At 39.8% G+C, this 13,381-nt stretch overlaps 1 protein-coding gene across 1 annotated transcript in view; it reads left to right on the plus strand.

Moving 5' to 3' along the window:
* BLOC1S5 (biogenesis of lysosomal organelles complex 1 subunit 5) overlaps positions 1–13,381 on the plus strand; it is a 41,969-nt gene that overhangs the window by 11,470 nt on the left and 17,118 nt on the right. Inside the window, exon 3 of the mRNA XM_081245745.1 lies at positions 9,774–9,903. Within this exon, the coding sequence (XP_081101871.1) occupies positions 9,774–9,903 (130 nt within the window). The remainder of the gene's footprint in view (positions 1–9,773; positions 9,904–13,381) is intronic.

Raw genomic sequence — 13,381 nt, forward strand, 5'->3', positions numbered from 1 at the left:
AAATACGTTACATAATTTAAGAGAAAATTAAATTTTAAGGAGCAATCCCTAAAAATCAAGTAACATGTAAAAAAGCAAACCTGGTGGCATTGCCACGCAGAGAAATTCTTCCAGGTAACTTTAAAACGCAGTAATTTGACTGTGTACATTTCTAGTGGAATACCCTTCAGAGCAGAAAGTTAAAAAAAAAAATCCCTGAAATTATTTTCAGTAATTTTGTTAATTCTGGCACTGGTATTGTTATTTCATTGACTTGGTGACAAAGCAAATGAGTAACTCTGTTGGTATTTTGAGAATTGAAAAAGAAACATAAAGACAGGAGGGTAATTAAAAATCCTGTAGTCCCGAATTTAAGGTTTTTTTAAAAAATAAATTCATTTATTTATTTATTTTTGGCTGTGTTGGGTCTTTGTTGCGGTGCGCGGGCTTTCTCTTGTCGTGGTGAGCGGGGGCTTCTCTTCGTTGCGGTGCACGGGCTCTAGGTGCGCAGTCTCAGTAGTTGTGGCTTGCGGGCTCTAGAGCGCAGGCTCAGTAGTTATGGTGCACAGGCTTAGTTCTCCGTGGCATGTGGAATCTTCCCGGACCAGGGCTCAAACTCGTCCCCTGCATTGGCAGGAGGATTCTTAACCACTGAGCCACCAAGGAAGTCCCCTGAATTTAAGTTTGATTATGAATGTGAACTTAAGATGTTTCTTTTCTTTTCACAAAAATACCTGTTTCCTAGCCTTGTCCACTCAAAGGGCTAGAAATGATGACTGACCCTTAGTGCTCAGTCTCTAAATACCAGTGGTGTTTAGAGACCTGCTGATTCCTAGTGTGGGTCAGGAAATGGACAAGAAGAGCCTGGAGCATCAGGTCTAACTAGAAAGCACAGAAGCTACTAAGGAGCACTGGGGTTTGGACTGAAGCATTCCAGAGCCAAGGTAAATAGGCTCTCCCTGGAAATAGATAGGATGATTTCAGCATCAGGGAGGGCAAATACTGCAATGGATTAAAAACTTCAAATATTCCTATGAGTCATAGGAATGCGTGGAAACATACCCAAAAAAAAAAAAAAAGCCTTTAGCAAATTTAGGAAACCAAACCATTATTTTTGAAACTGGTGAATAAAGAGAAATAATCAAATGTTTTATTCTGCCTTTCATATGAGCATATCTGAGAGTAACCAAATAGTTGTCGAGGGGAAATTTCTCTTTATGAAAGTATTCCTGCTGATAAATGAAGACAGAATGTTACCAGCATCCTGTTGAAAGTGCACAGCCCACCTCTGAAATATTCCTCTTTTTTTTTTGAATTTTATTTTACTTTTCTTATACAGCAGGTTCTTATTAGCTATCTATTTTATACATATTAGTGTACATATGTCAATTGCAATCTCCCAATTCATCACACCACCACACACACACCCCCTCCCCACTTTCCCCCCTTGATGTCCATACGTTTGTTCTCTACATCTGTGTCTCAGTTTCTCCTTTGCAAACCAGTTCATCTGTACCATTTTTCTAGATTCCACATATAGGTGTTAATAAACGATATTTGTTTTTTCTCTTTCTGACTTACTTCACTGTGTATGACAGACTATAGATCCATCCAGGTTTCTACAGTGACCCAGTTTCGTTCCTTTTTATGGCTGAATAATATTCCACTGGGTATATGTACCACATCTTCTTTATCCATTTGTCTGTCACTGGGCATTTAGGTTGTGTCCATGACCTGGCTATTGTAAATAGTGCTGCAGTGAACATTGGGGTGCATGTGTCTTTTTGAATTATGGTTTTCTCAGGGTATATGCCCAGTAGTGGGATTGCTGGGTCGTATGGTAGTTCTATTTTTAGTTTTTTAAGAAACTTCCATACTGTTCTTCATAGTGGCTGTATCAATTTACAATCCCACCAGCAGTGCAAGAGGGTTCCCTTTTCCCATTTGTTGTTTGTAGATTTTCTGATGATGTCCATTCTAACTGGTATGAGGTGATACCTCATTGTAGTTTTGATTTGCATTTCTCTAATAATTAGTGATGTTGAGCAGCTTTTCATGTGCTTCATGGCCATCTGTATGTCTTCTTTGGAGAAATGTCTATTTAGGTCTTCTGCCCATTTTTGCATTGGGTTGTTTGTTTTTTAGTATACAGCTGCATGAGCTGTTGATATATTTTGGAGGTTAATCCTTTGTCTGTTGATTTGTTTGCAAATATTTTCTCCCATTCTGAGGGTTGTCTTTTCGTCTTGTTTATAGTTTCCTTCGCTGTGCAAAAGCTTTGAAGCTTCAGTATGTCCCATTTGTTTATTTTTGTTTTTATTTCCATTATTCTAGGAAGTGGGTTAAAAAAGATCTTGCTGTGATTTATATCAAAGAGTGTTCTTCCTATGTTTTCCTCTAAGAGTTTTATAGTGTCCAGTCTTACATTTAGGTCCCTAATCCATTTTGAGTTTAGTTTTTGTGTATGGTGTTAGGGAGTGTTTCAATTTCATTCTTTTACATGTAGCTGTCCAGTTTTCCCAGCACCACTTATTGAAGGGACTGTCTTTTCTCCATTGTATATCCTTGCCTCCTTTGTCATAGATCAGTTGACCATAGGTGCATGGGTTTATCTCTGCGCTTTGTATCTTGTTCCATTGATCTATGTTTCTGTTTTTGTGCCAGTACCATATTTTCTTGATTACTGTAGCTTTATAGTATAGTCTGAAGTCAGAGAGTCTGATTCCTCCAGCTCTGTTTTTTTCCCTCAAGACTGCTTTGGCTATTTGGGGTCTTTTGTGTCTCTATACAAATTTTAATATTTTTTGTTCTAGTTCTGTAAAAAATGCCATTAGTAATTTGATAGGGTTTGCATTGAATCTGTAGATTGCTTTGGGTAGTATAGTCATTTTCACAGTATTGATTCTTCCAATCCAAGAAAATGGTATATCTCTCCATCTGTTTGTATCATCTTTAATTTCTTTCATCAGTGTCTTACAGTTTTCTGCATACAGGTCTTTTGTTTTCCTAGGTAGGTTTATTCCTAGGTATTTTATTCTTTTTGTTGCAATGGTAAATGGGAGTGTTTCCTTAATTTCTTTCAGATTTTTCATCATTAGTGTATAGGAATGCAAGAGATTTCTGTGCATTAATTTTGTATCCTGAATCATTACCAAATTCATTGATTAGCTCTAGGAGTTTTCTGGTGGCATGTTTAGGATTCTCTATGTATAATATCATGTCATCTGCAAACAGTGACAGTTTTACTTCTTCTTTTCCAATTTGTATTCCTTTTATTTCTTTTTCTTCTCTGATTGCTGTGGCTAGCACTTTCAAAACTATGTTGAATAATACTGGCAAGAGTGGACATCCTTGTCTTGTTCCTGATCTTAGAGGAAATGCTTTTAGTTTTTCACCATTGAGAATGATGTTTGCTGTGGGTTTGTCATATATGGTCTTTATTATGTTGATGTAGGTTCCCTCTATGCCCACTTTCTGGAGAGTTTTTATCATAAATGGATGTTGAATTTTGTCAAAAGCTTTTTCTGCATCTATTGAGATGATCATATGGTTTTTATTCTTCAATTTGTTAATATGGTGTATCACATTGATTTGCATATGTTGAAGAATCCTTGCATCCCTGGGATAAATCCCACTTGATCGTGGTGTATGATCCTTTTAATGTGTTGCTGGATTCTGTTTGCTAGTGTTTTGTTGAGGATTTTTGTATCTATAGTCATCAGTGATATTGGTCTGTAATTTTCTTTTTTTTTTGTAGTATCTTTGTCTGGTTTTGGTATCAGGGTGATGGTGGCTTCATAGAATGAGTTTGGGAGTGTTCCTTCCTCTGCAATTTTTTGGAAGAGTTTGAGAAGGATGGGTGTCACCTCTTCTCTAAATGTTTGATAGAATTCACCTGTGAAGCCATCTGGTCCTGGACTTTTGTTTGTTGGAAGATTTTTAATCACAGTTTCAGTTTCATTACTTGTGATTGGTCTGTTCGTATTTTCTATTTTTTCCTGGTTCAGTCTTGGAAGGTTATACCTTTCTAAGAATTTGTCCATTTCTTCCAGGTTGTCCATTTTATTGGCATAGAGTTGCTTGTAGTAGTCTCTTAGGATGCTTTGTATTTCTGTAGTGTCTGTTGTAACTTCTTTTTCATTTCTAATTTTATTGATTTGAGTCCTCTCCCTCTTTTTCTTGATGAGTCTGGCTAATGGCTTATCAATTTTGTTTATCTTCTCAACGAACCAGCTTTTCCTTTTATTGATCTTTGCTATTGTTTTCTTTGTTTCGATTTCATTTATTTCTGCTTTGATCTTTATGATTTCTTCCCTTCTGCTACATTTGGGTTTTGTTTGTTCTTCTTTCTCTAGTTCCTTTAGGTGTAAGGTTAGGTTGTTTATTTGAGTTTTCCTTGTTTCTTGAGGTAGGCTTGTATAGCTGTAAACTTCCCTCTTAGAACTGCTTTTGCTGCATCCCATAGGTTTTGGATCGTTGTGTTTTCATTGTCATTAGTCTCTAGGTATTTTTTTATTTCCTCTTTGATTTCTTCAGTGATCTCTTTGTTTTTTAGTAATGTATTGCTTAGCCTCCATGTGTTTGTGTTTTTTACGTTTTTTTCCCTGTAATTGATTTCTAATCTCATAGCATTGTGGTCAGAAAAGATGCTTGATATATCAATTCTCCTAAATGTACTGAGGCTTGATTTGTGACCCAAGATGTGATCTATCCTGGGGAATGTTCCGTGCATACTTGAGAAGAACATGTGATGTGTTGTTTTTGGATGGAATGTCCTATAAATATCAATTAAATCTATCTGGTCTAGTGTGTCATTTAAAGCTTGGTTTCCTTATTAATTTTCTGTCTGGATGATCTGTCCATTGGTGTAAGTGAGGTGTTAAAGTCCCCCTATTATTGTGTTCCTGTCGATTTCTTCTTTTATAACTGTTAGCATTTACCTTATGTATTGAGGTGCTCCTGTGTTGGGTCCGTATATATTTATAATTGTTCTATCTTCTTCTTGGATTGATCGCTTGATCATTATATAGTGTCCTTCCTTGTCTCTTGTAACATTCTTTATTTTAAAGTCTATTTTATCTGATATGAGTATTGCTACTACAGCTTTTTTTTGATTTCCATTTGCATGGAATATCTTCTCCATCCCCTCACTTTCAGTCTGTATGTGTCCCTAGGTCTGAAGTGGGTCTATTGTAGACTGTATATATGTGGGTCTTGTTTTTCTATCCACTCAGCAAGCCTGTGTCTTTTGGTTGGAGCACTTAATCCATTCATATTTAAGGTAATTATCGATATGTATGTTCCTATTACTATTTTCTTATTTGTTTTGGGTTTGTTTTTGTAGGTCCTTTTCTTCTCTTGTGTCTCCCACTTAGAGAAGTTCCTTTAGCATTTGTTGTAGAGCTGGTTTCGTGGTGCTGAGTTCTCTTAGCTTTTGCTTGTCTGCAGAGCTTTTGATTTCTCCGTCAAATCTGAATGAGATCCTTGCTGGGTAGAGTAATCTTGGTCGTAGGTTCTTCCCTTTCAGCACTTTAAATATATTGTGCCACCCCCTTCTGGCTTGCTGAGAAATCATCTGTTAACCATATGGGAGTTCCCTTGTATGTTATTTGTTGTTTTTCCCTTGTTGCTTTTAATAATTTTTCTTTTATTTTTGTCTATTTGATTACTGTGTGTCTTGGCGTGTTTCTCCTTGGGTTTATATTGCTTGGGACTCTGCATTTCCTGGACGTGGGTGGCTATTTCCTTTCTCATGTTAGGGAAGGTTTCGACTGTTACCTCTTCATATATTTTCTCGGGTCCTTTCGCTCTCTCCTCTCCTTCTGGGACCCATATAATGCGAATGTTGGTGCATTTAATATTGTCCCAGAGGTCTCTTAGGCTGTCTTCATTTCTTTTCATTCTCTTTATTTTGTTCCGCAGCAGTGAATTCCAGGGTTCTGTCTTCCAGGTCACTTGTCTGTTCTTCTGCCTCAGTTATTCTGCTATTGATTCCATCTAGTGTGTTTTTCATTTCAGTTATTGTATTGTTCATCTCTGTTTGTTTGTTCTTTAATTCTTCTGGGTGTTTGTTCTTTAATTCTTCTAGGTCTTTGTTAAACATTTCTTGCATCTTCTCAATCTTTGCCTCCATTCTTTTTTGGAGGTCCTGGATCATCTTTACTATCATTATTCTGAATTATTTTTCTGGAAGGTTGCCTATCTCCACTTCATTTAGTTGTTTTTCTGGGGTTTGTCTTGTTCCTTCATGTGGTACAAAGTCCTCTGCCTTTTCATGTTGTCTATCTTTCTGTGAATGTGGTTTTTGTTCCACAAGATGCAGAATTGTCGTTCTTCTTGCTTCTGCTGTCTGCCCTCTGGTGGATGAGGCTATCTAAGAGGTTTGTGCAAGCTTCCTCATGGAGGGACTGGTGGTGGGTAGAGCTGGGTATTGCTCTGGTGGGCAGAGCTCAGTAAAACTTTAATCCGCTTGTCTGCTGATGGGTGGGGCTGGGTTCCCTCCCTGTTGGTTGTTTGGCCTGAGGCGACCCAGCACTGGAGCCTACTGGGGTCTTTGGTGGTGCTAATGGCGGATTCTGGGAGGGCTCACGCCAAGGGGAGTACTTCTTTCCGAGAACTGCTGCTGCCAGTGTCCTTGTCCCCATGGTGAGCCACAGCCACCCCCTGCCTCTGCAGGAGACCTTTCAACACTAGCAGGTAGGTTTGGTTCAGTCTCCTGTGGGGTCACTACTCCTGGATCCTGATGCGTACACTACTTTGTGTGTGCCCTCCAAGAGTGGAGTCTCTTTCCCCCAGTCCTGTCGAACTACTGCAGTCAAATCCCACTAGCCTTCAAAGTCTTGATTCTCTGGGAATTTCTGCTCCTGTTGCCAGACTCCCAGGTTGGGAAGCCTGACGTGGGGCTCAGAACCTTCACTCTGGTGGGTGGACTTCTGTGGTATAAGTGTTCTCGAGTTTGTTAGTCACCCACCGAGTGGTCATGGGACTTGATTTTATTGTGATTGCACCCCTCCTACCATCTCATTGCAGCTTCTCCTTTGTCTTTGGACGTGGGGTATCTTTTTTTGCTGAGTTCCAGTGTCTTCCTGTTGGTTGTTCAGCTGTTAGTTGTGATTCCAGTGCTCTTGCAAGAGGGAGCGAGCACACGTCCTTCTGCTCTGCCATCTTGAACCAGTCTCTACCTCTGAAATACGCTTGCAAACAAAGAGCAAAACAAACCGTGAATCTGATCAAGCCTCTAGTTCTAACTACTAATTTACAGGAAAGAGAAGAGACAAAAGGATATCTTAAATCACACCATTAGAATTCATTCAGTTAAAAAAGAGTTTGTGGGAAACTGTGCAGAACACATGACTCGCTTTTTTCAAATTGCAAGGTGGAAAAAAAAATGGAAGGGAAATCTATAGATTAAAAAGGATTTAGGAAACATATTAACCAGTTGCAGTGTATGAATCTTATTTAGATTTTGGTCTAAACGAACTGGGGTATAGAAAGAAACATTGGGATTTTTGAGCTAATGTGAGCACTTCGTTGATATTTAGTATTGAAGAATTATTGTTGAGAAAGAGAGAGTGAGTGGGCGGGTGGGGGCTGGGGGAGGGGAAGGGGGCTGTGGTTTCATTCTTTTTTTTTTTTTTTAAAGAGGAGTCCTTGTTTTTTAAAGGTAGATGTTGAAATATTGCTTTAAAAGAATCTAGGATTGTGGGTAGGGGGCTGTACGGAGTGTTACGGGGGAACAAAGTCAGCCACGAGTTGAAGCTTGGTGATGAGTACATGAGGATTCATTCTTTCATTCTCTCTCAACTTTTGTGTAAGTTTAACATTTTTTATTGTGGAAAAATTTGAGTGAAAATCTGACCACAGCTGCTCCGTAAGAATGGTTCAAAACAGAACCCCCAGTAACTAACATTTCCTTACAATCAAGTTTACCACCCTTTTTAAAGTAAACTTTTCATCTTGTATTATTTTAAGATTTACAGTAAAGTTACTAAGGTAGTACAGAGGTCTCCTATACCTCTCACCCCCCCTTGTTTTGTTTTGTTTGTTTATTTAGGTTGCGTTGGGTCTTTGTTGCTGCGCGCGGGCTTTCTCTAGCTGCGGTGAGCAGGGGCTACTCTTCATTGTGGTGTGAGGGCTTCTCATTGCGGTGGCTTCTCTTGTTGCGGAGCACGGGCTCTAGGTGCACGGGCTTCAGTAGTCGTGGCTCGCGGGCTCTAGAGCGCAGGCTCAGTAGTTGTGGCGCACAGGCTTAGTTGCTCCACGGCATGTGGGATCTTCCCGGACCAGGGCTCGAACGTGTCCCCTGCATTGGCAGGTGGATTCTTAACCACTGTGCCACCAGGGAAGTCCCCTCCCGTTGTTAATGTTTTACGTTAATTACCACGCTACATTGGGAAAAACTAAGAAACTGACACTGATACATTACTGCTAATGAAACACCAGACTTTATTTGGATTTCACCAGTTTTTCCATTGCAGTCCTCTTCCCGTTCGGGGATGTAATCCAGGGCACCACACTGCATTTAATTGTCATGTCTGTCTAGTCCTCTTTGGTCTGTGACAGTTTCTCAGTCTTTCCTTGTTTTTCTTGATCTTGACAATCTTGAGTCCTGGGCAGTATCCTGTAGAATGTCCCCCAATCTGGGTTTGTCTGCTGTTTTTCCTAAGATTAGACTGGGTTTATGGGCTTTGGGAAAGAGTACCAGAGAGGTTAAAGTGCCCTTCTTGTCACATTACATTGGGAGGTGCGTGCTGTCACCATGACATCGCTGATGAGGTCACCTTCATTGACTCCACTGTAAAGTTAGTATTTGTCTCATTCCCTGCCCTATTCTTTGGAAGCAAGTCACTAAGTCTAGCCCACCCAAGTGGAAGGGTGGTTTAAGCTCAGCTTTCAGAAGCGGGGATGGGCTGGGGGTCCCCAAGACCACCCCAGGTTCATTGATTACTCACAGGACTCAGCATGTGGTTGTACTGGTGGCTGAACTCTATTATGGCAAAAGGATGCAGAGCAAAATCAGCAAAGGGAACAGGTGCATGGGGAGACGTCTGTAGGAAGCCAGGCAGAAACTTCCAAGAATGCCCCCAGCAGTGAGTTGTGACAACACGCATGAAATAGTGTCTCCCAGGGAAGCTCGTCTGAACCTGGGGGTCCATGGTTCTTACTGGGCACTGGACAAGTAGGCACCCTCTGCCTAGCGTGTGTCAAACTTCCAGACTCCCAGAAGGAACGAGGTGGCTTATACCTCCATGGGAGCTGTTTCCTGGTCAAGTTCCCAGCCCCCAGCCAAAGGCCAACCTTGCAGGCAGGCCTTTGTAAGGAGGAGGCCTCAGGCACTCGGTGTTAACTCTTTGCTGTACAGGGAAATACCCACATACTATTACTTTGACGACACATTTTTAGTTGAGAAAACTGGAATCAGATGAAAAATACAGAGCGTAATAATAGAAGCTTTATGATGGTAAGAAAACAAAATAAAATTTAAAACCAGATCATTTCTTTCTTTGCCACAGTTGAAATACATGGAGTCTAGGTCTCTTCTTGTTCTTTTAGTATTTCTCATGCCCATTTTTAAACATAGGTATAAAAATATTACATTGCAACTTTTGAAGCATTTCGTAATTTAAAAAAATGCCTCCAGGTGTTGACCTCATTTATTGTCAAATAATTAGAAGAAGGCTGTGTAAATTTCAGTAGTAGGTAATAACATAACCAAAACCTGGGTGGAAATCCCAGAAAGTAATTACTAAGATTTAAGACACAATATGTACTAGCTGTTTACTTTCTTTTAATAGGAAAAACGTGGTCTTCGAGAAATGCGAGTTCTTGAAAATTTGAAGAATATGATCCATGAAACAAATGAACATACTCTTCCCACGTGTAGGGAAACAATGCAAGACAACTTAAACCAAGTTCTCCAGAGACGTAAGCCAGAGATTTTTGTATATTGTTTTATTTCAGATGCATGCTCTGCCAAAATGGATGTCCTTGAGTATTTGCTGAGAGATGGAGAGAGAATTCTTAAGCGGAAGCCAGGAGAGGGAAGTCACAGATAAAGTGCTTATCTAGCAGTTAGTGTGTGTTGCCCTTGATGCTAAGAGCATTAATCTCCAAAGCAAGATGGGTGCACAAGATAATCCTTCTAGGATGTAAGACAATCGAAACATTTTTTACCTTAAAAAAAAAACTTATTCATAAGAAAAAGTTTGATGACCAGTAATTAGGATATGAAATGAAGCTTCTTTTTCAAGCAGGATACTGGAGTTTTTAACTAAAAGAAAAAAAACCTGTCAAAAACGTTTGTGTTTTATCACTTTTTTCATTAAGCAAAATATTTTAACATGGAGAGATGTTTGCTTAAAAGGATATTTATTAAACATATTAAACTATAAAATAAAAGGAGTTTTGTTAGTAACTGAGTTTAAAATTAGAGGTGTATCAGAAACTCAGGGCTTCTCGGATCCATATTGACACTGTTCAGTTTGTCCAAGGACACACGATGCTGGTAGATAACAGTGGAGGGCAACATGAAACAGTATCTTTCTGGGGAGAAAAGAGCAAAACTGGAGGGTAATGTAATGGCCTGTGAGGGAAGGTAGCAGGGGGGCTTGGTTAATGACTGAGTTACGTAAGAGTATGTGTGCAAGTCCAGGTTAGCCTGGGTCCTCTGATGCTCAGAGGAGCTTGGAGAGGACAGACCTCCCACAATCACATTTGGTTTCTTTGAGTAGAAGAGCAGAGAGTCTAAAATTGACTTCAGGCTCTGCATGGCCACTGCAAACACACCCTTGTTCGTTCATGCCATCACTTCCTTAACCTTGACAAGCTTTCTAGTCATTACAGTAAAAGTAAAACTCAAATGATTATTGATAAGGATGCTTACGTTTACTTTTGAGATGTACTTATAACTTTCCTTGTACACACTTTGAGTATACAAAAAAATATATTGGATAAAACTTAGTAAGAAAAAGAAAACTGAATGGTTGTTTTGACTTGTTTCGTTCTTGGGCCAAAGCTATTTCTGACGTGAGGCCTCAAGCTAAAAGTATAGTCTTCACAGTGAAATAGAAAAGTTTTACAGGTAACAGGGAATCCAGACTGTAAATGTATTCTCCTAAAAGAAAGAATTAAAGCACACAGAATGTGAAGTAATAATGAAAGTTTTAACCTCTGAGAACTGCCTTGTTGTTAGCATTAGAGACATGCGGTGGCTTTGGAGTTAATTTTGTTGCTAGAAGCAGAAATGGCTTCCTCAGCAGGCTCCAGCCTAAGTATTTCCTTGTAGCTATTATCATGAGCCTAACGGGGATAATGGAGATAATTATCTGCTTTTAGAGCCAATGTAGTGTTAAAAATTGGCCTGGGCCCAGCTGTTGTTCCTGCAGGATTTCATGTTTAAAAACTTTACATTTTGAGCCATGGCGCTGGCTTGCTTATAAGTGAGTTTATCTAGGCAGTATACTCTGATCTAACTAATACTTTACAAGGTTAGTGACAGTTGAGTTTTGTTTTGTGCCTGTTAGTAGATCTGTCTCATTTATCTCTTCTCTGCATGTTTTGAGGACTGAGCTGGGAGTGTGGTCGGCTGAGAATCGTAGAACTCGGTGGTGTGGATCTTAAGCTATTGGTCAATCGTTGTGCACAAAACTGAGCAACTGTGGAGCATTAAGTGGGGGACGTCTCGGATTGTTTGGATGGAGACGGTTACAGAATCCTAGCTGAGTGTCTTAGCGTTAGATGAGCAGAGGCTTCAGAACCAAAACTCCCCTGTGGTTCCTTAAAAAACACAAAAAGTAAGTGAGAGCTCTAGGAGGGTACATGAGAGTAACCCGTGAAGGACGTTTTTCTCATCCTAGTGTCTGTGTTCTGCTTTCTATTTATTTCATAGACTCGTAAACTTCACCATGTTTGTTGTCTCAAGATCTTGCTTAGCATTGAGGACCCAGCCTTTGATTTTAGAGGCTAAGAAGGACAGAAAGCCTTTAGGTTATTCCTCATTCAAATTAACTAAGTTTTAAGAGCAGTGACTTTATTTTTTATTATTTAAACAAAAGGCTATATGCCCAAGTAATAAGAAAGTAGAAATAAAGAAGAAAATAAGAAAGAAAAAGAAGCAAGAAATCACTTTAATTGCCTAAAGATAACCATTGCTTTTTAACTTTGGTGAATATCATTCCCGACATCTTTGTATATATCCAAATAGAAGGATGGATGGAGGGGCGGTAGCTGAATGAATAGATGGGAAGTTATGAGGGGGAGAGAGAACCTTTGACAAGAATGGGATCAGACAATTTTTCAGTAAAGGTAACAATTTTAAATTTTATTTGAATTTACGAGAACAAAATCTGAAGTAAACTTTAAGGAAATACCTTAAAATAAGTATTTATTATAGAAGATAGTAGTTACTAAAAGATCATTCAAAGAAACATAATGATAAGGTACAGAAGTTAGAGCCGTGTTATTGTTTCTGCATTAATCAGTCAGTGTGAGGTGGGGGGGCCAGGACTTCTGACCTTCCCTCTGGCCTCTACTCCCCAGCCTCTCCTTTGTGAATTGTAACTTTGTTTACAAATGAGGGTTTATAGTATTTGCTTTGGGCTCTGCAGTAATAATGTTGCCAATTGTTTATTTGGTCTTAGACTATTCAGTTTCTTTCCATGTTTTGATTTATTTTTAGATTTGTAATGATGTGGTTATAGTTTGTCTCCTTAGCTCTGCAATCTCCTTCTTCATGTTTGATCTCTTTTAATAAATTCATATTATTTTGTGTTACAAAGTACCTGTGGAGAATTTTATTAGATTTTCGTTCAGAATGGATGCTTTGTCTGTCTTATCTGTCTTTCCCATATTGTACTCCTTTCTCCCTAACCCCCTCATCTGTTTCTCTACAAATTAAAGCCTATTAAAGTTCTAAGAATGTTGTCAATCCATTTTCTTTTTTAGTTTTTGATATTTTATTTATTTGGCTGCATTGGGTCTTAGTTGCGGCACGCAGGCTCAGTAGTTGTGGTGCACGTGCTCTCTAGTTGTGACGCGCGGGCTCAGTAGTTGCGGTGAGCAGGCTTAGTTGCCCTGTGGCATGTGGGATCTTAGTTCCCTGACCAGGGATCGCAACCACATCCCCTGCATTGGAAGGTGGATTCTCTTTTTTTTTTTTTTTTTGCGGTACGCGGGCCTCTCACTGTTGGGGCCTCTCCCGTTGCGAAGCACAGGCTCTGGACGCGCAGGCTCAGCGGCCATGGCTCACGGGCCCAGCCACTCCGCGGCATGTGGGATCTTCCCGGACCGGGGCACGAACCTGCGTCCCCTACATCGTCAGGCGGACTCTCAACCACTGCGCCACCAGGGAAGCCCTGGAAGGCGGATTTTTTACCACTGGACCACCAGGGAAGTCCCAGTCCGT

The sequence above is a fragment of the Mesoplodon bidens genome, assembly GCF_964165515.1.
Source record: "Mesoplodon bidens genome assembly, chromosome: 10".
Lineage (NCBI taxonomy): Eukaryota > Metazoa > Chordata > Mammalia > Artiodactyla > Ziphiidae > Mesoplodon > Mesoplodon bidens.